Source organism: Pseudomassariella vexata (assembly GCF_002105095.1).
Source record: "Pseudomassariella vexata strain CBS 129021 chromosome Unknown BCR38scaffold_4, whole genome shotgun sequence".
Taxonomy (NCBI): domain Eukaryota; kingdom Fungi; phylum Ascomycota; class Sordariomycetes; order Amphisphaeriales; family Pseudomassariaceae; genus Pseudomassariella; species Pseudomassariella vexata.
In genome coordinates, this window is record NW_024467959.1 from 761,487 (window position 1) to 789,224 (window position 27,738).

The 27,738-nt window shown below is 47.9% G+C and overlaps 5 protein-coding genes across 5 annotated transcripts; 2 read left to right on the plus strand and 3 right to left on the minus strand.

Moving 5' to 3' along the window:
* The first annotated feature begins 8,536 nt into the window (after nucleotides 1-8,536).
* Nucleotides 8,537-9,088, plus strand: BCR38DRAFT_152473 (uncharacterized protein). The gene has a single exon (XM_040853722.1). The coding sequence runs from the start codon at nucleotides 8,674-8,676 to the stop codon at nucleotides 8,953-8,955; it is 282 nt and encodes a 93-aa protein (XP_040717798.1). The 5' UTR covers nucleotides 8,537-8,673; the 3' UTR covers nucleotides 8,956-9,088.
* Nucleotides 9,089-12,417: 3,329 nt separating this feature from the next.
* Nucleotides 12,418-13,483, minus strand: BCR38DRAFT_456016 (uncharacterized protein; the record flags this gene model as incomplete). The annotated part of the gene is made up of 5 exons (XM_040861862.1): nucleotides 12,418-12,642; nucleotides 12,819-13,051; nucleotides 13,081-13,201; nucleotides 13,245-13,396; nucleotides 13,456-13,483. The coding sequence occupies 5 exons, from the start codon at nucleotides 13,481-13,483 to the stop codon at nucleotides 12,418-12,420; spliced, it is 759 nt and encodes a 252-aa protein (XP_040717799.1).
* Nucleotides 13,484-14,265: 782 nt separating this feature from the next.
* Nucleotides 14,266-15,252, minus strand: BCR38DRAFT_338523 (carbohydrate esterase family 4 protein; the record flags this gene model as incomplete). Its single annotated transcript, XM_040855623.1, has 5 exons — nucleotides 14,266-14,339; nucleotides 14,393-14,760; nucleotides 14,824-14,896; nucleotides 14,945-15,019; nucleotides 15,081-15,252. The coding sequence occupies 5 exons, from the start codon at nucleotides 15,250-15,252 to the stop codon at nucleotides 14,266-14,268; spliced, it is 762 nt and encodes a 253-aa protein (XP_040717800.1).
* Nucleotides 15,253-16,297: 1,045 nt separating this feature from the next.
* BCR38DRAFT_337473 (Mss4-like protein) lies at nucleotides 16,298-16,795 on the plus strand (the record flags this gene model as incomplete). Its single annotated transcript, XM_040855539.1, has 1 exon — nucleotides 16,298-16,795. One exon carries the CDS (start codon nucleotides 16,298-16,300, stop codon nucleotides 16,793-16,795), a length of 498 nt encoding a protein of 165 aa, XP_040717801.1.
* Nucleotides 16,796-24,187: 7,392 nt separating this feature from the next.
* BCR38DRAFT_152522 (uncharacterized protein) lies at nucleotides 24,188-27,189 on the minus strand. Its single transcript, XM_040853723.1, has 3 exons — nucleotides 26,385-27,189; nucleotides 26,219-26,241; nucleotides 24,188-26,059 (listed from the first exon to the last, which is right to left on the minus strand). The coding sequence occupies exons 1-3, from the start codon at nucleotides 26,781-26,783 to the stop codon at nucleotides 24,589-24,591; spliced, it is 1,893 nt and encodes a 630-aa protein (XP_040717802.1). The 5' UTR covers nucleotides 26,784-27,189; the 3' UTR covers nucleotides 24,188-24,588.
* Between the last annotated feature and the right edge of the window lie 549 nt (nucleotides 27,190-27,738).

Genomic DNA, 27,738 nt, shown 5'->3' on the forward strand with positions numbered 1-27,738 from the left:
AAGAGGCACTAAATATAGTTAACTGTCCACTTCGTTCAAGCTAGAGAGTAAAAAGATTGTAGTAATATCTTCTCCAAAAGAAATATAATACATTTAAAATAAAACATACAACACTAGGGATTCGCTAGTGGTCACCCACCTAACTACTAATCTAGCAGTTTACAGTTTATCTATAGGAGAGCGGACGGGATCCCGAGTTTTCTGTAACCTATGGTCGTATGTGCTAAATGTTATTCGTAAACTACGTTAAGTAGGCAAATGTCACAAGGGAGGACCTGTCAGATAGGGCGCCTGGTTCCTAGGTTCAGAAATAATATGGCACTAGAGAAGACTATTGTCACTTAAAGTTCAGAAGGCGAAAGGAACCCCTTTCCCCAAAAGTAACACCAAAGTTACTGTCCACTTAGGGGTCAGATACCTGAACAATGTACCTCCGATATGTTCTAAAGAATCTATAAAAGACAGAGCAACGGGAGTTCGAGGACAGAGAACAATACACCTCATTCATATACAATCTTACGCACTTCTGACTACTCGATTGGACACACGTGATATTTGACAGGACCAAGCCCCTAGGCCAATAGACCAAAAGATCTAGAATGCCAGTGGATCTGTAACATTTGGTCCCACTAACTGCGACATACAGCGCTCTGTGGCTCTGTAATCGCCAGCGCTGTGACAGCAAAGGATGCTCACCTCTGTTAAATTTTCTAGAAAATGCTTGCATAAATTTACACCAGTCCACTAATAGATAACGAACACTCGACTGAGCATAAGCCTCGGCCAACTTCTAAGGCAGATAAGAGCGTAATAACTATAGTTAACTTTCCACTTCATTCAAGCTAGCGAGTAGAAGAATTATATTAATATCTCCTCAAAAAACACAATGTATCAAAAATAAAACATAATATCTCAAAAATTTGCAAAACATACGACACTAGGGATTCGCTGGTGGTCACCCACCCAACTACTAATCTAGCGGTTTGCAGTTTATCTATGGGAGAGCGGACGGGATCCCGAGTTTTCTACAGCCTATGATCGTATGTGACTGGAAGCCCGTACAAATTAGTATATATCCTAGGCTCACATGTGGGAGTCTACAAGATCCATTTACATGCATGCTTGGATGTCCTAGGGTTCTAGCACTTGTGGGAAGCTGGATATTAGCATTTGGACACCTCAAAGCGAACGAAGAATGAAAAGTTCCAACTTTCCAGTTGGAACTTTCAGACGTCATTGGATCAGACAGACCATGTGTGCATTGTCCAGTCATGCTCTACTGACCGTGGATATCGATGGTCAACTTAATTCCGTATAACCTTGGATTGGTGCGATTCATCTCAGTCATCATTGGATCACACATATAATACCTGTTGAGGTCTCGGTGTCGCCGGCCGACAATTCTTCGTACCTCCGTTTCTATCCCCTGCATCCTACTAATAACCGGCCGACCTCGGTCGGGGTATACGTAACGACAATAGATAATATTTCCCCGCTAACGTCACCCACAGGTCAATGCCCCACACGGGTCTTTGCCCAACTTTTCACGACCTCCCAACCTTTAATCTTAGATAGATCAACAACAACCCGTATTCATCCAAGAAATTAATAAGAATTATTTTCATTATCTGTTTCTACATCTGCCTGACAAGTTCGCGCATTATGTCCAGTTCCTCCGCAAATGCCACAGCGCCTAGCACCCGTTGCCCTCCTCCTTGTAGGACGACTACTTTCACCCTCTTCCTCACTTTCCAAACCCGTATCACCCCTAATAGCCCGTAGAACTTGTGCATCTTCTATATTAAGTGGCCCACCATACTGGATTTGCTTGTTTCTGGTTCTGCGACGTTTGCTTAGCACATGGTTAGTCTCACGAAGCTCTTCGTTCTCGCGACGCAAGATAACATTCTCTTGCATCATTGCATGCGTAGCCTTTGCAATCAAGTCAATTGAATGAAGAATATGCGTCGGAGAGCTGTCTTGATGCCTCTGAACGCTATTCTTAACCAACGTTGACTGCGATTCGGCTTCAAGGGTGGTAGTAGGTGTCTTAGAAGTCCAAATAGGGGGTTGGAGTTCTGGGTCGGCAGAGGGTGTACGCGCGACTTCTGCGACATCCAGGGCAGATATAACCCTTTCGGGGTCAAAAGGGACAATTACAGCTGCTTCGAAACCAGATCTGATGTTTTGTTCAGTAAAAGTAGCGCCAAACGCCTCCAAAAAACCGGCAAGGAAATCCTCCTTCGTAACGTGGGTATGATGCCGTCGCATCAAACCCTCAACAAACACACCGTACGCCCGTTTCAAAACACTAAAAGGCACCAAGTCGAGAGGCTGGAGCTTATGGGACGAATGGGCAGGCATAGGAAGGGTAATGATGCCATGGTCCTTGCAGTATTGTTCGAAATCCATCGAGTGATGGCTTTCGTGACCGTCAAGGATCAGGAGGCGTTTGACACCCTTCGTACGATCGCGTGTGTGCAGATCGAAGTGAGCTGCCCAGATGAGACCAATATCATTCGTTGTCCATCCGTTATGGGATAGATCAACGACCCAATTGCCCGGTAATGTGGTGTCGCGATACCACGAAGCGAGGTGAACTTTGGCCGCGAAGATGATGTACGGCGGCACCGCCCAGCCTTGGGAATTGGCCGCCTGAATGACAGTAACCCATTCCCTATTGCCTTACTGGGTTTACCTAGGCCTTCCACGTCTTTCGGTACTCGTAACGACCATGCCGGTTGAGATCATGCCCATTAAAAAGCCCGTCTCGTCAAAGTTGTAGATATCCTCCGGCTGGATGCCGTGCTTCGCTATTATGTCCACAACACGCTTAAAATAACAGCGATACGCGACAGGATCTTCGCAGAATGCCCGCTGGTAATCGATTCGACGATTTAAACGCGTCCGGAGGTCTGGTTGTCGCCGTACGAAGCTCGAGGCCCAGTTCTTGCCGACGGGTGACGCGTCGCGGTCGCGTCGGAGGATATTCGCCATTTCTTCAACGTATCGAAGCCGGGGAGGAAAATTTCGCGAATCTAGCTCAATTACGCGTCGGGTAATCGTATTCTCTTCGGTTTCGGTCATTTTCCGTTTGGACATGTTAGTAATGTGTAATGGTTGTACGCCTTCGTAACGGCGCTTCAATGTCTTATGGTCGACTTTGAAGATTTTACCAAGCTTGTTCCAACTTAGGTGAGGATCGCGTCGTTTAGTTTGGATGGCTAATTGAAGATTAGCTTCACTAGATTTGCGTGCCATGTTGTGGAAGGGAAGAATTGTATAAGTAAAGATGGAATGTCAAGATTTCTTGAAAAGTTGGGCAAAGACCCATGTGGGGCAATGACCTGTGGGTGACGTTAGCTAGTTATTCTTTATGATACAGCCTTTTAACACCCACCGTTAGATAACACGAGATAGGATGACAATATCTGAAGGTAGGAAACTTAGATCATGTCGATTCCAGGCGGCGCATAAGGAGGTACGTCATCGAAAGCGTTCGGCAAAGCAATCACCAAATTTGATGCCTTAGGCAGACGGCTGGTAGCGCAGGGCAAGCTCAATATCCTCATTGACTTGATAAATATGCCTCTTTACATGTTTATATCTCCTTTTAAGCAACCGTCCCTTTTTCTTGTCTATTATATCTTTACTCTGCCTTTGGCGACCCCACACTAGAGAGCCTGATTCAGCCTGCGTAAGTCAATCCGTCGTAAGTTTCGGAGCCTAACGTATTTCACCCCCATTCCGACACGCTATAAAACAAAACACCACGAATAACACTGCAATTTCAAACAACCACCACAAATTCAATTCTGAACAACTATACAATCACTTTCGACAGTAGATACATTAGATATTTCTGAACCCGAATAATCAACAAGAGCTTCATTAGATACTTCCCTCATCCGCCGTACGTCCTCAATCCTTGCGAATTTCGCGTTTGGACTTATTTGCACCTTCTTTTTTTTTCCGTGGCTTCATAAGCTCCAATTGCTGTTTCAAGCCCTCAATTTGTAATTCTGCGCTTACTAATAGATAATTCTTCTCATAAAACCCTTTTTTCATCTTTCTAAATAGCTGGCGTTGTGTAGTCATGTTAGTTTGTTGGAGTCGATTGAACTCCCTAAACTGGCGCTCTATATCTACGCTCTTCTTTGGCGTTGACCATACAACATTGCCCTCTGAAGGCGTCTGGAGCATTTTCTGGACTTGCTGGGTTGTAATAAGAATGTCTGGACCTTGGTGACGTGTGCGGTTGCTATTTTCAAGCAGAAGAGGGCTAGTAAGGGGCCTAGCGACATTTAGGGGCCATAGACCACTTGTACGCCAACCAGACTTGATATTTTGAGGCGTTAGGGCCCTCTGGCGTGCTCTGGCGTAACAGCGCATAAAATTCCGTTTGCCAATAGGTGCTGAATCAGTTAATAGGGTTAAAAACCCGACCTCCTTGCGATATGCCGTTTTCATAGCTGAGAACACCCCAACATCGAGAGTCTGAAGGACATGAGATGAGTGTGGGGGTAAAAATAATAAGTATATGTTGTTTTGATAGCAAAGAGACATAAAAGTATCAGTTGTGTGACTACCGTGACCATCCAAAATAAGTAAACGAGTGTCTGAAGGGTCCTGAGGAAGCGTAAGGGGTATAAAAACGTCTTCAAGCCATTTGATAGCTATCGTATCGTCTGTCCAGCCCTTGGGGGATGCCTTGAAGCGCCAGTCCTTGAAGTCCTGAAGATTTTTATCAGGGAACCACTGCTCTTGGACGTCCTTGCCCTTGAAAATAACCAGGGGGGGTAAGGTATTGCCGAGGGCATCCACACATTCCAAAATTGACGTCCACGCCCTCGAACCAGGCTGTTTCTGGTGTATTGCGTGTAAGGTACCGCTCCCGACAACTAGCCCAGAGCCCCCTTGACCCTCCATAAGGCCATGCTCATCCATATTATACCTGCATTGCGGCTTAATCACTTGAATTGCAGGAATACGTAATTTTGAAGCAAACCAGGCTTGGATTACCTCGGTAGACGCGCCATTGATACGCTGAGAGTCGATACGGCGTTGCTTTTTAGTCTTTAGTGCTGGGTGACGCTTTAGAAAGGCTTCCAGCCAATTTTTGCCGAGTGGTTGGTGGTCACCTTTGAGGGCTAGGACGCGCTGCGCGAGCTCCTTGATTTGCGCGTGCGTTGGGGCTAGTCCAAGGGCTTCCTGGACCAAAACCCAGTCTGCTAAGTGTTTTTCTTGCACTGGAGATAGCCTTTGCTGGCTAGCAGAGGCCTCGCGACTTGATTCAGCGCCTTGAAGTCTGTCGATAAGTGTAGTCCTTGGTATACCCCAATCCAGGCCAGCGCGTCGCACAGATTTACCATTTGCGACGTCTAGAACGGCGGCAGCGAGGTCTTCTTCCGTATATGAAGGCATTGATAGCAGATCAGATCGAATACTTGGAATAAAGTCAATTGAAGCAAAAGTGGTTGAGAAATAAAAGGATAATGTAAATAGCGGTGTGGTTATTGTTGGGGTTTACAGGGGTGTCGGAATGGGGGTGAAATACGTTAATCTCAAGATAGTGCTAGGTCATTGATTTCTTGATAGCAACACTAAGCAAATTCTGCCAGGATCATATTGATACCCACTCTTAATTACGGACGGTGCTAGGTGTCTCTGTCCACCTGTAAGAACTTTCTAGGCTGTTGGGCTCAAGATTTGACTTAGCACAAGTATGTCGGTCGCACCCAAGGAGGAGCAGCAAGCCCACCCCATTAGCAGCCGTCCAAGACAACAGCGCTGAAGCACAACAATAGAGAACCAGTTGATGAAGTTATTGGAGGTGAAAATCCGTGAAATGGCGGTGAATCTAGCGCCTGGCATGAGCGCCCAAGGTACAAATCCTTAGCAGCGGTAAGCAACAATAATAATTTACACTTGCCTACCTATTGCTACTTCCGCCGGAACATCAGGCGCATCCAGAGCAAATTCATCGTAAACAATGAAGTGTATAAATGCTTGGGGTCGTCCATGGCTGGGCCGTATATCGTTGCCAGCGTCCTTCGCGCAGGTGTCTTATGTGCTTTGTAACGCTGACGGCAATTACATTGACAATAGAGCCGAGATTGCTGAGGCTTCACTGATAGGAGCACGGCGAGACGCTTGAGCATGTTTGCACCTGTGTTATATACATCCTTTGGTTCCGGAACACACACTGCCTGGGATACTGACACAGAGAATTTAGATACTTGAAGCTATAGAAACCGAGAGTTGAAATATTCCCGTTCAGGGTGAATGGAGAGGTTGTGTGACGATCTCCCTTTCTTCTACCCAAGATGACCCTGAGACCCGAACCCAGCTAAATTTGAACTTATTACTAGCAAATTCGTGAATGAATGCATGTGATGGAGAATGTACATCAGCTATGGGACTGCGACCCAGGTTTGTTTATCCACCGAGCGTCAACAATCATTGTGATTCAATCAATATTTGGAGAGGGGAAGAGCAAAGAAGCCATTTTTGCCACTGGACTAACCTTTCGGTAAATAATCATGGTTCCATCTCTTGAATTTTGGTAAATCGTTCATAAAATTTTGCATGTGCGTTCAGAGCCGAGGGTGTCAGGTCTTCCGGGAAATGCAGGTTCACGGTCGCCGCCATGTCATCACAACGCCACCAACCTTTGAGTGTATTGATCAAATCCCAGGCATTCCATAGTGTTGGCTCTGTGTTACTGGGATCTGGTTTGATAGCTGGAGATGCTATGTTTCGGGAAAGATGCATTCGAATGTTGCTTTCCGGCGTACCCGAAGAATCCCGAAGAAAGTTGTACAGGGTTTGGTTATCCATCTCCTGAATTGAAGCCTTCGGTAGAGAGTGTTCAAGAGATGATTATGACTCCGCTGGCTGTTACACTTTGCTGGTGAAAAGGTGTGTCCGACAACCTGGATCATGCCCGTTCTTTATATTAAGTCGACAAGCCAGCAGACTGCATAGCGTACCTCATCTGGAAGATCGTTACACAGACTAGTCAAATCCATGACCCTGCCTTCGACGTTCACCGAGAGAGGGCGGGGTTTGTCACGGATGAGGTTATCTGCGGGGGATCATTTCTGAGGCGCACCCTGGATGATAGCTCTGAGTTTTGGTAAACACCATTGGTGCCTCCCATTACATGGTGTCGAACAGCTAGCTAGCAGAGCTCCCTTCGATGACCTCTTTGGTTGGTGCTTTGAACGGACTTGCTACTTACCCCAATCCTAGTACCGCATAATGCCAGCGTAGCTGTCATCTTTTTAATCAACTAGCAGTTACCTGAAACAGCGAATAAGCGCGATGATGTTGGGTAGCATTGCAGAGGTGTGTGAGACCACATAGGCCGACCAGGGGCCAGATCATGTACGATACCCACGTGCAGCTGATGCGTATCAGAGACTGGGGGAAATTTTAGATGCTCAGACTTGGCATCGTTGAACGATGAAAGGCAAGTCATATGATCTAAAATGCGCCATTTTATATGGTGACGTGTCAAAGTAGCCTGCGGACGTTGTATATTATTCACTTCCCTTTGCAATGGTGGCGTTGCCCACCTTAGATGGACCATTCGGCGTGCTGTTTTGTCGCGACCTCTGCGTGAATGCTGAATTCAGCATGCGCGAGCACCGTCATCGGTAAGTGGGAGGCAGTCAGCCGCACGCCGCATGCCACGAAGGCGATTTACCTTCGAAGATTTTCTTCTGATAGATATTGCTTCCAATAGAACTAGATACATAACTTGGCTGTAAATTTTGGGATCTAGGCTGGCTCAAAGAGCCCAATCGGTTGTGGGCTAGACTTTTGTATTACAAAAGTTCTTGATAGTTGAACTATCAAAGGCGGCTTTCTGCAAGAAATTCTGAAGGTTGCCACGATGAGGCTTTGTGTAACGTTCCTTTAGACACCATTCCCTTCTGGCCTTGAGACTGGATAGATAGCCATGAACTCACCATTAATATTACTTGGGGCTGTTGCCTGCGAGACAAACTTATTCTTTGTGTATGATCATTGTACTGCATCTCACGCATCTGCCCGATAATATGCCCGAATCAAACAGCAGGGCAGAAGAAGAACAACTCAATCGCGAAACAAGAGAATGGCGCAGGAAATACAAGGCCTCGACACGATCATTTTGCGTGTCCGGTCTCCATATAGCAGAGAAATCACTATATCTGACTCCTCAGGACGATGCGCTTCGTTGGGATAGGCTGGCAGAAGTTGGAACCTGGAGACACCGTCTGTTCCAAAACCATTCGCAGGATATCGAAGACCTCAATAGCGCCATATAAGCGACGAGAAAGGCTCTGAGCTTGGTCGCTGAAGGCAAGGAAGACCAACCATGGCGATGGGCTCAGCTGGCCGAGTACTTTAACTGAGGGCTTCCCGAAACGCCATGTAGACGATATTGACGAGGCTATGGCATTATATGATTTCGCCGACGCGTGGCGCTGCGAACAGAACCATTACGCTTATCCCATAGTGCTCCAGTGCCTTGCCAAGTGTCTTGATGGACGATACAACCTTACTTCCTCTACGACTGATCTGGACCGTGAGATCCAAACATACCAGGCAGTTCTACAGATCACACCGGATGATGCCTTAGTGCACGAGACTTTGGCCATAGGCCTGCGCAAAAGAGATGCTTTCATGAGAAGCACCACGGATCTCGATAGCTCAATCAAATTGCTTGAGCAATTGATCTTACTAGCGCCTGACTATGTAGAGGCGTTGTCGGAGCTCGGTGCAACGTTGGGGCTGAGATATTTGTTAAGCACTGAGAATCAGGATATAGAAAGGGCTGTAGCTTGCGGAAGGCGGGCATTGGAGAAGACCCACAGCTCTGATGACATAACGATGCCTCACGCTCTGTACAGTCTTTCTAGCTCTATCGGTTCAGATTCGAAAGCAGTGGCACTTCAGATGACCTAGAAGAGGCTGTTCGACTCGCAAGAGATTCGTTCCAAGCAGATATTCAAGACTCCCACAGGGCTTGCCGGCTACATAATTATCCAATACGACTGTTGGATTGGCTTGACCACTGGGGCAATATTGAAGATCTCAATATCGCGATCCAAAGCCTTGAGACCGCTCGAGACCTCGACTGTGGCGGGTTTGAGAAAGAGGACTTTGCTGGCACAGCTACGCAGAATATCCTTGCCAGTCTATCTGTTTTGCATTCCCGCCTATTCAACCATTCATGTCATGTGGAAGACCTGACTGGATCCGTTGAGTGTCTGCCGAGTGAGTCAGCGTCCAGAGGGCGAGTTCTGGCTCGGCCCAAGGGTCGCGACGCAGCTGTTGGTTCAAAATGGAGGGTAAGGCGCTGTCGAAGATATTGCCAGAGCTATCGGATAAATTGAATCTACCCTAGAGTGCATACCGCCGACCGATCCGAGGAGAGTCCCTTACTGTGGTTTGCTTGCTGAACTCTATGGCCGGCGAAGCATTCGACTTGACTCTATGAGCGACATGGACAAGGCTATTCGATTCATGAAAGATGTCTTGAATGACATTCCGTCCAAAACCAGATGTCGTGTTACTGCCATGGCAATAATTTCAATACTACTTTCAATTACGCCACCGCTGTTTTGGGCAAGTGTTTGTATGAGCGATCGAGGCAATCACTTCATCCAAGACAGCAGACAAATGACATTGAGCGAGCTATTGAGCACCTTGAGGAAATCATTGGCAATGAGAAGCAGAGCGGCAATCCTGGAGAGTATGCTGGCTTAGCCTACATCGAGAACTCCCTGGCGAATCGAGATCTTCTTCCTTACCACCTTGGCCATGACTTGGATTTTATGTTCCCGTTGAAGGAGCAAAAGGAGGGCACATATGCCTAACCTGTATGTATTGTAGCTAACTCTGGTCCTCTCTTCGAGGGTCTATGTATGGAAACAAAAGGGTTCTTATATAGTCAATGAATGGTAGACTTGCTGATTAATTCAGACAAGTTGTAGAAGCATATAGATAAGTAGGGAATGTTCTATCCTCGCCACATTTCTCGTAATAGAGGTATGTGGGGATGGTCGCCGTTCTAGGTGGCGATAGTGGCAAGTATAGGACCCACATGGCCCACAGGGCCCATATTGTCCAACTCCATGCTTATATCGCGCCGGCAGAATATCAGGATTCTGAAGCGAAGCAGCGAGAAGACTTTGATCATGCTATACATGCATTTAAGCGATGTATCACTAGCCCTCAATTTGCTTCGCTGGACAGACTATTGGCCGCTATGTGTATTGCTCGTCTTCATTCAATTTCCGGACGGTCATTACCTCCAGTCAGCGTATAGACAGACTTTAGCTGCTTTATTAAGCTGTTCATCAGGTCTTGGAATATCAATACCCTGTCGTTGCCATCTTTCTCTTTGCAAAACACTGCTGCAGCATTTTTGTCCCGGGTTAATCCATCATATATTCTAGCTACTATAATACTGTATATAATTAGCGAAATCGTATAACGTAGTCCACGGTCCAATTGCACACTTCGGCAGATTTTCGTACGCTACCACTTTGACCTGCGGTGTTTCACCATATAACTATGGCTGGTTCTTGGAATGAAAGTGATATGATTCTAGCATTACATGCGCTTCAATCTGATCCAAAATTAAGTGTACGTCGCGCTGGTCAGATCTATAACGTACCTTTTAGAACCCTTGCGTATCGACGCGACGGTAAAACCGCTCGAGCGATTACGCGATCGCCAACGCAAAAATTGACTCCTTCCGAAGAAGAGGCAATCTTACTACATATAACCGACCTAGATTCGCGAGCATTTCGTCCCCGATTGAGTGGTGTTGAAGATATGGCCAACCGATTACTTCGAAGTCGCGTCGGCGTCAACTGGGCCTCGAGCTTCGTAAGACGACAACCAGACCTCCGGACGCGTTTAAATCGAAGGATCTACTATCAGAGAGTCCTCTGCGAAGACCCCGACGCGTGGTTTGACCTGGTACGGAATACAATTGCGAAATACGCGATCCAGGAGGAGGATATCTACAACTTCGACGAGACCGGTTTTGTGATGGGCCAAATCTCGTCCGAAATGGTCGTGACGACTTCTGATCGGCGCGGAAGGCCTAGAGCAGCCCAGCAAGGAAATCGGGAATGGGTTACAGTTATTCAAGGCGTTGGGTCGTCCGGTTATGCCCTCCCTCCGTACATCATTTTCGCCGGCAAAACCCACCTCTCGTCATGGTACGAAAACAGCCCATTACCGCCTGATTGGGTTATCGCAGTTACTAAAAATGGCTGGACTACGAACGAGAGAGGCGAAGATTGGATAAAACACTTCGATCATTACACCAAGTCTCGTACGAAAGGTACTCATCGCCTATTGATCCTTGACGGTCACGAAAGCCATCGCTCGACCGATTTCGAGGTATATTGCAAAGCTAACAATATCGTCACGCTTTGTATGCCTCCTCATTCGTCGCATAAGCTCCAGCCTCTTGATGTTGGTTGTTTTCGCGGGTTAAAAAGAGCGTACGGAAAAGAAACCGAAGATCTCATGCGAGCACATATAAGTCATATCTCGAAAGAAGACTTTTTACCGGCGTTTTTAAACGCGTACAACGCAACTTTCACGGTTTAAAATATCCAAGGAGGTTCCGAGGGGTAGGGATAGTTCCGTACGATGCAGATTATGTCATATCACAGCTCGATGTGAAATTACATACGCCAACACCTCCGGGTAGCTCGGCTGGTCTCCCCGTCCCTTGGGAATCAAAGACTCCGAACAACCCAACCGAAGCCCAATCACAAACCGATTATGTGAAAAATAGGATTGTACGACATCAAAATAGCTCACCAACGTCAATTTTTGCTGGAATAGATCAGATTGCGGGAGGTACAACGAAGGTTATGCATCGGCTTGCCCTTTTAGAAGGCGAGGTCGAATCACTTCGAAAGGCAAATGAGACCTTAAGTCGACGTCGCCGTGCGAAGAAAAAACAGCTACAGAGTGGAGGGTCACTTCGTATACAAGCTGGACAGGACCTACAGTCTCAACGAGAGGTTGATGGGCAGTTACATGACGAATTTCGTCAAATTGGTGGTCGTACGAGGCGGCGAATTGCGCGTGTACGGCGCTGTAGAATCTGCGGCGAGCCCGGACATAATGCGCGCACTTGTGGAAATGATGTAGAGGCGTCTGAAGATAACGATTCTGAGTAGTTTCAATTGATGATAGGCGTTGTGGTTGAATTAACTTATACATTGTCGTATAAGGTCTGCCAAAGTGTGCAATTGGACCGTGGACTACGTTATATGTTTGCCCATATCGTCAGATTACAGCATTCGAATAACCACTTCTGGACTGGACTTACTCATCTTGTACCTTTATTCCCAAAAGTAAATATACTCTATAAAATTCTCACTTCAAGAATCATTAAAAAACCTTTACAGCACCCTCACACCAGTCCCAGAATGTCTCTGATGCGCCAGTGCCACCCTTGGTCTTCGACTTCACACCCGCGGCTACATGATCAGGAAGCGAGCCCATCCTACCCCAAGGGATGATAAAGGCCCCGTTATTCTCCGTCTTCACCTCGGGCGAGTACCCAGCAAAGATCTCAGTGTAAGCACCATTCTTAGGACCCTTCATCACAGCTCCCTGTGGCGGGGTAAGATATTGGGGCGTGTTTTAACAGCCAAATATATAACTCACGAGGACTCCACGCACGGGTGCAGACATATGTCTTTGAAGCTCTGTCTTCATGATGCCCGGATGCAATGACTTCGATTTCGTCAGCAAGTATTCTCATCAGTCTCAGCCGCGAATTGACGTACCATACTCAAGACTCCTTCCTTGCCCAGCCGTTGCGCGAAGTTATGGGCAAGAAACACCATCCCGACTTTGGACTGCATATAATTGTCAAGCGTGTCCGGGAGCAAAGTCAGTTGCTTGGCCTTCTCGTCCCAGACGATACCTCCTTGCGGAGTTCCAAGTCCGACCATAGAAGAAACCCAGACTATCCTTACTCTATCCGTTGGGGACTTCGGGCCGTGCTGAGTAATATGGGCTTAAGGAGCCTTGTCAAAAGGAACGGACCTAGGTCGTTGGTGGCCATCTGGAGCTCATGACCCTGTGCGGACTTGCTGCCAACTGAGGTTGCCGTAACGCTGGCATTGTGAAAGAGAACGTCCAGTCGTGTTTCGGATGCGAGGAATTTCTGCGCAGCTTTCAATGGATTTCAGATCTGCGAGGTCCAATACAAGTGGCATCATTTTCCCGTGGCTTGTCGGGTGCACCTGCTGGATTTGATTGATGGCACGGCTGATCTTTTCGCGGGATCTTGTCGCGATGTACACGGTGCCATTCTTCTCATATAACATTTTGACCAACTCAAAACCAATGCCGACAGCGCCTGGTTTGTGGTAACGACATTAGCATGGAATTATTTGCGCAAAATGGGCGTTAACTTACCTCCGGTGACTATAAAGACTTTGCCCATCTGATCTGGCAGGTCCTTCTCTGTGAACTGCGCGCAAGGCGGGAAGACTTAGCTGAAGACAGACATAATTGCAATGATTGGGTGTTCAAATAGGAGGAAACGGGTTGACGTAAATGACAAAGGGGTATTTCTGGTTAATGATCGCACTTGAATATATATGATTGCTGTGTGACTGAATGAATCGACAGGAAAAGAGAAAGCGGGATCTACAATTATATTCTCCGTTTTCCCTACTTGAAAATCAGGGACATTCGCCCAGATAGGCATATGTCCATAGGCACGGAACCCGACAAGGTCCGCGGGCCACGATCAGCAAAGCCGCTTGGCTTATTCCATAACGATTTGAATCCTGCAGCCCAATTTAAACGGGTTGTGGTCGCAGTTTGAGCAAGGGGGAAGACACTGCTGGCAAGACCGCCGGTGTCGGGTTTGGAGTTGCGGAACGAGAGAAGGGTCCTCGGATTTGTCGTTGAAATTGAGAGCTGTAAAGCCGAATGCCTAGACCCCGCCCCGTCGGCCAGTCGAGGTCCATTACATCTTGACAATTAGAATTCCGTGTAGTTAATCATCATTTCAAAAGAATGAGACATAATTGGCGCTTCGTTCTTGAGCTTTGATCTTGTCCAAAGTAAACGAAAGCGCTTATGTAATTTTTCGATGAGCCCCTTTGTATAATAGGAACCCGCAACTGCTCTCATGTTATCCCTGAATCCGTGTACACGCACTAGGTTCAATTTTCATATATATCGAAACCTATCCCCTTCGTTGTCCACCTTTGGCATCTAGCAAGTCGATTGGCCATTCACAGTAAAATTACCTGGTTGATACATGCCATCCACATCATCCAAACACTCAGCTACTTCAGTTAGCCTTCACCCTGTCACTGATCCATACTGCCAGAACACCTACCAACAGTCACAATCTTGAGATTGTTAGTCTTAGCCCAGTTGATCAACCATGGCACCAAAGTATTCACCGTCGAATCGTAAGTCTCGTGCATCAACGGAATATGCCCGTTACCGCTCGCACCCGCATTCTGGAACTTCTGCTCGCTGGACTGCGCCGATTCGTGGTTCCAATCGCCGGCATCGATGTCGTCGGTGATGACGACGTAGTTCATCTGCTTCAGGACCGAGAGCATGTTGGCACTTGTGGACAAGTTGGGCGGGCGCATGTAAGCGGGTTTCCTGCCGAAGATATTGACGAAGGCTTGCTCGACTCGGGTCATTTCCGTTTGAATTTGCGAGGCGCCTAGATTGCCAAGGCTGGTGTGCGTCCTGGTGGGAGGTGAGATTAGACATGAGGCATTGGCTTTTGTGTGAGAGAAAAGAAGGGGTTACCAAGTGTGGGAAGATATCTGGTGGCCAGAGTCGTAGGCATTCTTGACGGCGGTCTTTTGGTTATAGATGCAGCCTTACACAGTAAGTTGCATGTATATGTAGTGAAGGAGGTAATGCATACCATAGAGAGTGCCAGTGAAGAAGAAGGTGCCCTTGGCGCCAGCAGCGTTCAACGTGTCGACCAGCTTCTGGGTGTCTATAAGACGTATAAGTCAGTCCTGTCCAACGAGGGACGAAGGCTAGTGGCTGCAACTTACAGGTATATGGGCCATCATCGAAAGCCAATGCCAAGACTCCAGGAATGGCACATTTCGTAATCACAGTCCCAGTGGTATGGGCACGTCGAATGACCTCGACTGGGCTGGGAATGCTGGCAGTCGATGTACAGACAGCCAATAACAACGAGCCGATGATGGGTTTCAGCAGCATTTTGGGCGAGTGGACATCAGATCGCAACGCTTATGTATGGGAGCCTGCCGAAACCTGGTATTGATGAGCCTCTGAGAGATCGCTGGCATTTTATACCATTGGTGTCCCATCAGACCGCTTGGGTCAAATGATAGGACTTTCCATGTACCGGCACCTAATAAGCAAGTAATATAATCCATATTTGGACGCTCAGCTCCAGGGACCTCCTACGCCGTAACTTGAGCTTTTTGGAGACGGCTGGGATGAGAACCTGGGGTGGCTTCCAATGTCCCGGCTGGGCATTGAGGGGCTGTAGCAGGGGTTCTCTGGCCGATGGTCCTCTGGTTGAATTATTTCGATGCTAGGTGGGCTGCGCATTGTTTAATTTCGTCGAGTTTAACCGGTAGACGCTAATGCTGAAATACCGGAAGTCTTCAAGTTCCGGATTGAGAACGATAGATACTTGGAAAGAATTGAGGCAGAGAAATAGGAGAGAAGTCTTTCGTTGTAGTAGAGCATACGGCGTTGTATCAAGAACAAGACTCCGACCACATAATGCCATGGTAAGCTTTTTTTGCTTTACTGCGAGCCGTGGAGTTAGCATACAATAGTTTGAAGTCATTGTTGGACTTGGGACTAAGAACAAAGATATCGGAGTTGCCGGATACAAGATGTTGTGCAAGGGTCCCATGTCCAAAGTATTGAACTTCAATGCGTTAATCGCGACTACGCTTCCCAGTAAGTTTTGGCCTTCAAAATACACTTGTGGGATACATTGATAGCAGTTTAACTGACGCAAAGCCAATATGACTAGCATAGGTTCAAGTGAATTCCCAAGCCAGCCGGACACATACATCAGACGAAAGTAAACTCTTGCTGATCTAGCTGCGCTGGTGACTTGTGCAAGTCCAAACCGCAGCGTCTGTCAAACACGAGCTCCCGCAGTGCGTGCTCTTTCGGTGTCTCCATTATTATTGTCTCTAATATTGAGATGTGGTTAGATCACTACGTCACGACCTAGATTGCGAATTTCCATCCTGATCGTGGGTTGTTGCGGATACCAACGATGGCATCGCAGGCAACCACCCACTCCCCACCTAGACCCCTCACCGTCCGCTGCCAATGTGGCTCTGTCTCCTTCCCGACCCCGACAGCTACTTATCTCGACCTCTTCCACTGTCACTGCACCGAATGCCAAAAGCAGTCGTCCAGCGCCTACGGCACGTCGGCCATCTATCCCGCCGAGGGCCTGTTTCCGCTCTCCCCCGCCCTCGAGGCCAAGCTCAAGGTATACACACGGCCCACGTCGAGCGGAGGCACTATGCACTGTTGGTTCTGTCCAGAGTGCGGCTCGCGTTTGGTACACCGCGTGTATGAAAAAGACGGGACGCCGCGGTCGACAGTCAGTGTGAAGGGCGGGTGTGTCGAGGGGTTAAATTGGGAAGGGGCGAAGCATATATATGTGCGTAGTGCAGTCATTGAGATTCCGGTGGAATGGGAACAGTATTACACTGGGCCTGTGGATATAAATAGGGGGGAAGTTCGCAATTTTGGCAACTTATGAGGAACAGGAGTTGCGTTGACATACGCGCTGGATTGGTATTGACTGTTTTATATGAGCCTCTGATGGATCTCATAACTGTTCAAACCTTCTTGTAACGGCTTGACTTTTTCACATTTATGGTGGCGGGCTTTTATTGTCTATCCATACGTCCTTGCACCAATTATGAGCAACACCAGATCGAGATCACTCCTGCTGTTTGGGACATGGCGAAGACATGTTCTGGCTTCAACTGACACCACTTTAGGCCACTACTCGGTCCAGGTTAGCACTGAGACCGAACTGCGAGGCCATTCATTACCTGCTGTGTCAACATTACAGGTGAAAGAGGCCAGGGTGACATCGCTCCAATGGAGATGGCTCTATTTGTGTTTACTACTTTATTATAAACATGATTGTAGGTGCTACTATCCACCTCATGCAAGAGATCCAAGTGCCTTCCTTATTATGATGCCCCGGCGCATTTATCGCAATTCCGCGTCGAGCTTGATCTGATTCAATGCACGTTGCAGAACATGCTTCGTCTCGACCCAAAAATAAAGCCGAACGCCAAATTTTGAAGACCAGAGCGATAGCTACACACTGGTCGCAGACACAGCAGGCAATGGTGAACAAATAGTAGTCTCGGCCACTTTCGCACTACAAGGCGCCTGAGCAACATTGTAATCCAACTTCACTGGACCATGATAGCTCAGAAGGACGTTGATGACCTTCGAGGAGTATCTATTCCGAGATGCTTCCTATCAACATATTACTGATTGTCCAGCAGATTTACGAGTGACCTCCACTCATGGCCCGAGTTTTGTATTAGTCTGTCACAAATGCAGATTTCGGAAAACACAACTTCATCATTTGTCGTGCAGCATTCCACTGCCTTCGTGAAAGATACATCCGCCATCCTAAGCATAGTGCCGGAAACACATAGAATGGTCGCCAATCTTGCATCTCAATTAACCTCACAAGCAGATGAATATTCCAAGCAAGCAGAATTACTGGATCACGGGCTAGCAACTGGCTCAATACAACCGATGCTTCCGCCATGATCCGTCAACATGCGATTCCCATAAGTCGCAACGCCAAGGCATTATTTACTCTGATGGGGGACATCAATAAACTCTTCATCGACTAAGGGGCTCCCTGAAATCCATCGTCTGCCAAATCTAACACCGTGATTTCTGACTTATATGAATTTTGGCAAGGGCTTCCAAGGAGATACTTGAAGCGATTGATTAAAACACGTAAGCTCAACAACTCTTCGGGCCTTCGCCTTCCATTTTTTTGGGTTCCATCGTCTCAACAAATTGATAGAACCACGTTTCTACATGTAACCAACCAACTAAAACGAATTTTAGTTTCTATCGATGCTATTCTGCTACACCTCAGCGTTGATAGCATCCGGTTATACAGTGCCCTAGGAGAGAGCTAAGGCTTACCCCTGCAGGTCTGTACCATATTGGAGGCGAGTTGTTCATTTAGAACGAAGGAACGGGCAACTGTACTTGTAACCATTTGTCTATTTTGTTCGGTTTATTATTCTGCAACAGAGATGAACCGATATAGCAACTTTGATTGGTACTCCCATTACTTCTGCTTTGTCAAAACGTAGTAGTCACCTAAAGCATTTGACTATTCAAGTTTTAGAGCGGAAGGTACTCAAATAACGTATATAGGTGTGACAAACGCTATTCAGAGTCTGATTATTAAACCACGGAAGCGTGTCTAGGTGAGGTTGTGCTAGCAAGCAAGTACTGTTAAAGGGTAACTAAGCAATATGATATGTATAGAGAATTAACTATAACGATACGGTGTAAGAGAGAGCTAAGATAGAGTAGTTAAGGCTTAATAGGCCTTACCTGTAGGTTATATAGATTCTTAGATTAATTACTAAAGCAGGGGCTGTTTAACTATGAAATAAAAGTTATTCCCGTGATCGATCCTTGTCCCGTGACCTTGGACCCTCTGTTGATATTTCTGTGTTCCTATTCCCATTTCCTATGGGGTCTGTACCAACGGATCGCAAATCTACAATTTAGGCCAATTAGGACAGGCAAGTCCTACTGGTAAGTGCGATATCTAAATATATTACCACTACAGAATGTCCACGGAAAGCTACTCATTACAACCTACCAGTTCTCGAAATAGGATATTGTCTCCACAGCAAAATCATGAGACTTGGTGGGCTATGGTGGTGATTAGTTCAACTAGTTTGCAACTGGTAAATACTAGTGTGGTGGATCCGAGGCTTGGCGAGGTGTATGTCCTGGTCAGCGGTCCAGCCTCAGTCGGTGGAGCGTCCTGCAAGGTACGTATCTAGGAACGCCAGTAGGAGAGTGCGATATCAGGGCGGAGAAAACTAGACGGTGGCAGCCGGCCAGAAACGAGAAGACCCTCCGCCATCGCCAAGGCCGAAGCCGGGGCATAATGGTGGAGGACCTCGCACGGTTAATTTGTGATAGATAACTCTCACCAGCTTCATCGATATAGTCAGGAGCAGTCGTTCAAAGCAGCATCTGCGGGGCTGGCTTCAAAGTATTCGTGGTTAGAAGAGACTCGCTAAAGCATCTAAGTTTAGCACCTGTTACAACATTGGCGGTTATCATGAAGCGGAGGACCGGGTTGTTTTCCTTTTTAAAAGAAGAAAAAACCCTGAGATTTTTCCTTATGGTGCAGGAGCTCGAACGTACCAGACTACTCTCCGATATGGCGACAGCTCGTGCAATGAATCGCTTTAGCTCTTCCTGGTTTCGTTTGTACAAGTAGATTCTGCCGTCTTCTACGAATATTGAATTGGCCAGAATCAACAAGTAGAAAGATGAGGTCTCTATCCAGACTGCCGTTTATGAGTTCAGCCGATATTTGTTTCCATGAACAGGGTTTGTACCGTTGATTTGCTAAACCAGGCTCGAGATCAATATTCGCTAGACGAGTAATATTCTTTCATGTCTAGCAAAGCCCTTATATTCAGATAATATGTACGTTAATGGAGATTAACAATAACCAGGCACTTTACATGGGTTTATTTTCTTCTTTCTCGGGAAATACGAAGAAATGGCAATAGGAATTCTCCACTCTGTACCGAAACATCCGATGAACATGCACCCCATACGCGAGCACACTGCCCTACGCTGCCAGACGCATGTATTCATTTGGTCTACGGGAAATGAAATTGATATAGTATATACGGAACATGAGTCATAACAAGGAATTGCCAGCTGACAGTAGGAAAGTCGGCAGACCCGTGCAGTGCATAAGGTGAATCCTAGCCTAATAACCTTTCTCCCTTGTCCTTCTGAATCTCGTCCGCCGAGAACCCCTCATTCAGCTCTTTGATGTAATCCTTCATTGATCAAATGTTTCAAGTGATCATACCCCATGGGCTGATTTCGGTACTTGGCCAACGGCCGCGCAGTCGAAATAGCATTGCGGGTCTCTCTTCCATCAAGATTAGGCGTAGCTGGTTCGTCTAGATGCTCACTGATACCTCCTTTGGTGTTGACTCCAAGGCTGACGCTTGTGCTGGAACTATCAAGCTCTTCGAGGCGGTTGATGGCTAGATGTAATGGTTCGCAAGGTACACCGCCAGAGTCAGGAATGGCATTATTCTAATCGAACACGATACCTGTCACGGAATGAGGTACACGACTAAGTTTTACAGAGGGAATCAGGCAGCTCTCGAGGACGCAGGAGAGGCTATAACTCTTTCCAGAACCCTGGCTGCCACAGATATGAAAGATTCGCAGTCCTCGGACGGTATGCGTTGGAGGTTATCTTCGTCTCGGGCGAAAAGGGGCGTCCTAGGCAAAGGGGGGCTTAGACGATACAGTGGCCAGAATCTCAGCGGACTTAGAGACTAGGTACGTAAAAAGCAAGGCGGACATGATCTCATTCAGCCAGTCCTTATCCGGGAGGCGCTGGAGAATGCCAACCTCACTTTCTCACCCGACTCGTGCTTCTCTTGCACTCCGACTTCTGGCACGAGATGGACCAGCGGAGGTTTGACAGCCAACGCTTGAAAATCATGTATCAAAGCTCTGCGGGGAGGCGGATGAATTCGAGTCAGTCGATCGAGTCCTGAGGGGCAGATATTCGTGCCTTCTTGATCTTGAGATGGCCCATGACGGAGACGCTCAATCGTGGGGTGGGATTTCGTGTCGGGTCGCATCGTGATTGACAGATTGCTAGGAAGCGCTTGGTAGCCATCTAGAGGCTGTCTTTTGGTTCAATGCTGTAAGCAACTCAGAATAACGAACGTTTGATATTTGGCCAAGAATCATTCATCTTCTACATCATGCACTTGGCTTGTGACGATGCGGCAACCAAGCAAGAATAGGTGGATGGATACTACGCAGATTCCGCAAGTGCCACAAACAGTAATAATGACCGCCGCCAAATATCAGCCTGATCAACCCATCACAATCAACCACGTCTCCGGGTGGATATTGTCTCCGCATCAAAATCCGGAGATTTGGTTGGTTGTGGTTGATGGTGGACGTGGCTGGTGCGCACCAGGTGGACACTGGTTAGGTTGAAGAGGCCCTTGACTGCACTACACCGAGTAAACCGTCATTGTGTTTTACCAGCGTTTTTCATTAGGATGCAAAATGAGATATTAAAAGTCGAGTCTTTCATGTGCCATATGATAATTCACGGAAGTTGATGGATCTAGTGTGGTCCCATACCGGCGGGAATCAGTGCATAAAAGAACCAGACGTGAGGAGGAGCAATACAAGCATGTAACGATCGAGCTCGGGCTGTAGTCTGGATTTGCGCCCGAGAATACTAGCAAGACTATAAGTGGGTTTGAGATCATAACCACGTGGCGAAGGCAACTACTATCGCTGTAGGGCTAACTTGGGTGGAGAATACTAAAGAAACCTATTATGAAAAGTTCGTGAGGACCACCGGGGTGAAAATATTGCTGCTAAAAGTCCAGGGAATCCGAATAAGCGTTAGACACAAAAGGCCGGCAGCCACATGATATTTAGACTTAGGGACGGCCCATATTAACGTCAGCTCTTAGCGCGTACAAATGGGCAAGCTTAAATGGAGACCTGGTATGATATGTGACTTCAGTAATTTGTAGTCGGAATCCTTCGTACATGGTCCCAAATGGGGTTAAGAAAAACATATCTACAGACATAGTTGCCAATTTTGGGTCGTAGCAATTTTAGCCAAACTTCACACCATGCTCTCTCACTACTCCCACTAAAGCAACAACAGCTCCAGCTCACTCGCCAAGATGGAAATTGTCAGAGGATAGGTTCGCATGTTGAATTAGGTTGTTTCATTATCAGTAAGATGGTCTTCATTACAGAGTACTCTCCTCTGTCATCTTTGTTTAATACTAAGATATCCGCGAGGCCTTGAACCCCTTAATTTGAAGATTCGTTTCTTACCCTACAAGGACTATTATGGCACCAGACTTTCCAAAATGCCAGATGCATGATACATGGAATCTCCAATTACCTTGATTGTAATGCTCGATTGGGCGTTAGAGCACAATAGGGTGGTGCCCGAATGGCTCTCAGAGGCCACGAGGGATGTTGCTTTAGTTGAGTTCATACGGACCATACTTGGAATGACCTTCCGGGGAAATATCTGCCAGTAAAATGATTCGTCACGGTACTTTCAAGAGTATCCCCATGATACCGGTTTACTCCTAACACCAGCCCCCGGCGGCACGAGTTCGGTTCCGTTGCGGTTATACGGCCTCCGATCTCGCAACCTACGCTCCGACTCACGCCAACTGCATGTCGCGTCAAACAACTGGACTCAGGATCCTCGCTTGAAGATAAATCTAGACGTCACGCCATCAGACCCGAAAAGTCACCCGGAGAGACGAACAGCGCAAGTAGCACACCAGCAAATCCCGACCACCCGCCAATTCGAACCTATTGTCCATACACAAATAGCTCCACTCGTGAGTCCCCACCCGGTAGCCTACCAGCCCCTTAAGTCCACCGACAGGCGTTGAGCTCGACTTGATCATGACACCAAAACCCCGCAACACTGTGTGAACTAGGCTTGAAGGGTACGGCATGGTGTGCTTTATGCAGCCACGACTGTCAGTCAGTTGGTCAAACTGAGAAGCAGCTAGTCTAACTAAAGGCCTGGCTAATCTACATATAACATAAAGTGACAGATCGATCTTCAATGAATCCCGGTCTCTTCGACTTGATAGGCTTGTTCATAATGCATGGAAATGCACTCTTTTGACGGGCAGCGGTCATAGCTCCGCAGGTCATTAAGACATCCGAGACATAATTTGTTCACTTGCAGTGGATCGCCGCAGATTCCCGGAGGCAGACTCTCATGTGTCTATCGAGCAGCTCACCTGAGAAGGCTGAGACGCATGGGCTCATCCGTCGAGACGTCTTGATGATACCCTGCAGCTACTTCGAATCGTTCTGGCCGGCTTCTTGGCGTAAAACAAACAGGATTGGATATGTATATCCGTGACTTGTTGAGAGCACTAAAGGGGGCGGGACAATGTGAAGATGTGCAGCAAAGTGCACGACAACTTGATGACAAAATAAATTGCTAACACAGGTGGGATCTTCAAGTGATACCTGGTCTGCTACATTGGAATCTTGGGTTATCCCATAATATCCCACTAGGGTATCGAGTTATCCCATATTGTTTTGCTGTTTATTGTGTTACCTCCTTGCAGGAAGCAACCCTGGCATAACAGAGGTTTTCTCATATGCAGGTTTTCAAATAAATCTCCGATGAGATACCGCGCAGTAAAGGCTCACATATCACTAGAAGTTGCTAGAAGTGGACATAGAATGACCTCTCCTGTCGATTTACTTGTTGGGCCGTTTCCCCAAACGTGTTGATGTTTCACAATGCTGCTGTGAGTACCATACACAAGTATGTTTACCCACCCAAGAACTCACCGAATGCGAGAAATGAATACGAATTAGCAGGGTTGGGTTGCACTCTAGCTGCTGGCAATGTGTCACGAGATCCATGGGTAGGACCGTATCTGGCATGAGTCGTATATAACGAACACTTGCTTGCTATCTATTTGCCACTTATCCGTGTCTTCTTTCTTGGGAACACTACGATGCAGCGTAATTATGTACTCGACATAAACAACACCAGCACAACACAGCCCGACGAACCAACGCAACAATTGAGAATGAACAGGGTATCAAAGACAGACCATTAACCGACCAAGTATGTTCCCGGCCAGTTACATCTAATCACCTGGATGATCCCCGCAAAAGCCTACATAAATGCAAGAGTATGTATGCCTGCCGGGTATCCATGCAACAAGGAGTAGACCAAAGACCTTCATTAAGTTCCTCCACCTTTGTGGGACAACCCGTCATCTCAGAATGAATTGGGGTATCGCGGCATCAATTCATCAGTCGTTAAACAAGGAAAACCAAAGTCCGGCATCCGAGCCGACGCCAACAGACATCTAGTGTGCCTAAGAGATTCTGATACCTCCGCCTAAAAAAATACAAAATGGTCATACCCAGATACGTCGTGAGAAAATGATCATAAGCGTGACATAAAGAGATTCCAAACTATGCAGCGAATGTAGATGCCAGGGGTATATCCCCAAAATTCCAAACCAGCCCCTGAACGCCGACGCATATAAGAATGAACCCAGTCGTAAAATGCAGGTGTAGTCCGCCAAAGACATAGGAAATAGCAACGTCATAAAATGGTAGCGATAGCGGAACATGTGAGACATCAGATTAGGTGAAGTCCATGTCATGATCTAGTAGAATGAGATTCCAGAGGCTTCTCGTCGAATGATGCGCGTTCCGTGTTGCCTGTCATCAGTAGGCAGCAGTAGCACTATTCTCGCTCGTAGCAACAGCTACGAGTGCCTGGAGACGCAACATGTTGTCTCGGTCGGTGGCGTTGTCAGACCGGGGAGGTTGTTGCGGCGACACGTTTTGTCGAGCAGGAAAACCTGCGAACTCGCCAATATTTGGATGAACCATCCGTTCCACCCGCGCCATCTTCTCAGGTGGGGCATCCGTGTGCACAGTAACGGGGCCATTGTACCAACCATGTCTCTTCCCGGTGATGGACGGAGCGGACATGGTGTGTTGATGGAATGATTTGTTTTCAATGGTCATGCTCGGATTGCTCCGCTCGATGATGATATTGTCATTGAATCTAACCATTGGCGGGTTGAGCCGCACCCTGTCAGCTTCTGCTTCGACAAGCTGGTTGACCTCGTGAGCCCAAGACCCAGCCCCGTCCCTGGGTGGTGTCGTGTTCGATGTTGAAATATCGAGGCGGGTAAGGCCTCGATGGAGGGAAACGTCCCAGTTAGTGCTGCCCCGTCTCTCCTCCGTCCGCGATTCGACCACAGGTGCTAGAGTATCAAGATGCATTGGCGAAGGAATGCGTCTCGGAGGTGAAGATGGCCGATGTGGCACGGGATCGAACGATTCGATGCCGGGAAGGCGCACGGTGGTGCTCTGAGCGGCAGGGTTCGCGATAGGAACCGAATTCGAGAACTGAGATGGGGTGATAACGTTACTTAGACGACTGCTCGTGGCTTGGAAGTTGTTGCTAGAGTCCGGGTGCCAAGTTCGTCTCCTCCACGCCTCCTCTGCTGAATTTGACTCGCGCCGGGAGAAGACCGATGATGTAGGGGAGGTCACACTGAGAGTTGGGGAGAATGAGCCTTGATTGGAACTGTTGGCTCCAGGTCCAAAAAGTGGTCGTCCCAGGCTTGCACCAATTGGTGAGGAGAAAGGGTTGCCCGACGGAACGCTCAACCGCCTCCCAGGGGTACGTGACCCTGTGTACATGCTCTGAGATCGAGAATGGGACGAAGTGGGCGACGCAATGACAGATCCACTCCACCTGGGGCTGCTCTGAGCGGTTGAGAAGGTCGCCGAAGTTGGCGTGCTGAAGTCGCTGGGAAACTGGCTATCGGCACCGCTGTGGTATGACTCGAAGGATAGTCTTGATCGTTGGTCTGTGGCCATCACCAAAGGAGGAGGCCGTCTTGTTCTGACTTCTTCCCGGTTGTTACCAAAATTGGACCCTATCGAGGTTATGCTCGATGTAGATAATGACTTGGAATGCCCTCGGGCGGCTCCTACACTCCCCGCAGTTGAGGCGCGAGCCCGACCTGGTTGACGAACTCGCTCGGTCCGAATCTGGCGTTGGAATCTAGTGCCCGTAGCAGCCAGACTTTCCGGCGGAATGTCCTCGTTTACATGGACAGTTTGCGCATGTTGACGAAGATTGTCGAGGCGCGAAAACTTTCTTTGGCAGAAACAGATACTACATCGGGTGTTAGCCACCCAAACTTGGGGACACTGGGGAGGGTTGGAATGTTCCAAGTCATGTCTCAAGAGTGTAAAACCCTAGAGAAGCTTCGGCTAGGCAGTTTACACTCCTAAGATCGACCAGAGCGAACAACAGTAGGTGAAGATTGCATACAAGGGCCTCTCGCCAGTGTGTTTCTGCATCAGTGTTAACAATGATTCCAAAACCTGGTTTGAAAGATCTAGTCGAGCCCTGCAAGGTCGTCGAACTGTCCTTGGCAGTCCGACCGCCCTGAGGCACACTGGTCGAGGGAGAAAGGGCTTGAAGTAAAGTAACTCACCCTGATGTGTCGTGCCAAATGCTCGCTCCTCGTGAAAGACAGGTTGCACGGGGGATAATCCGTGCAATAAAAGCGCTGCGACTTCTTGTTCTTCTTGGATGATTTCGACCCGTCGATACTCTCGTCTTCTGATCCATCCTCTCCGTGACCTTCGCCATCTGTGTCATCCACGTCCATATTCGAATCCCTCGACTTTCTCGAAATCTGCGAACTTTCCCGCCGCGGTCCTTTCTTCTCATCAATGTTGTCGGGAATCTGAACTGCTTGTGGAAACGGCGACGATGGCAATGGGCGCTGACCGAAAGTGGCTTTGGTAGGCGTCGGGGTCGTAGGCGAGGTCGTCATTGTGGAGTCCTCCTTCTTCACCTCGATATTGACCGGCCGAAATGCCGCTGCCATATCCGAGCAAGTCGGGAGTTTGTTGACGGTGGAAGTTGACGAATGCGGGAATGCGAAAGGAGTCGAAATGCTTGAAGTACCTCAGATGACAGCCTCGCGAATTGCGACCAAAAGCGGGCGGAGGAGGGGTAGGTGTTTGAGACAGATTGAGAGGCGGCGAGAAGCGGAGGGGGGAGGGGGAAAGAGGGAAGAGGGAGCGAAAAGCGCCGTTTCAACTCATTCGAAAGCTTGTTCGCCCAGATACCCCGAGGTTAACTGACGACGGTTGTGATTGATGATGCGAGAAAGCCTCTGTGCTGCCGGGGCTCGGTGGGGGAAATGTGTCGAAGGCAGGCAGGCTGGTGAAGCCGAAGAGACAGCCAGCCACTGATGGCTCGCAGGGGGCAATGCGACAAACAAGAAGAAAGAAATTCGATGGGCCGTTTCGTCGGTTGCAGTGTCAATGCAAGGAACTCATTAGCTAGTCTTGACCATGTCCACGACTACTCGGCGAGCACGTAGTGTACGTGCGAAAGCTGGGCCTGGGCAGATCTAACCAACCACCGGACAGGCTCTGGATCCAGAAAGCGGGAGCCCGGGCTGATCGGGTCAAATCGAAACCAGTGTCGACCAAAAACAAGTCGGCAAGTGCGATGGCTGTGCGAAACACTATGGGATGATGTGCAATACAGCAATTTCTTCTTTTCGTGAGGGAGTAATGGGATGGATGTTTGTTGCAGATGGCAAAGAACAGAAAATGAGGAGAAAGAAGATGGAAGCGTGGTCGCGCAGCTTCGGGGGCGAAGTGAGAAAGTGAAGCAGGTTCGGGATGGATGGGACGGATTGTCGATGATGACTTATTATTTCGCTGGGCCTGGTCTAAAGTCCGAACAGGGGCACAGCTAGCTTGGCGTGTGATATACGAACTGTGTGCCTGGTTCAGTGCAAGTGCAGGCAAGTGCGCGATGGAGGTAGT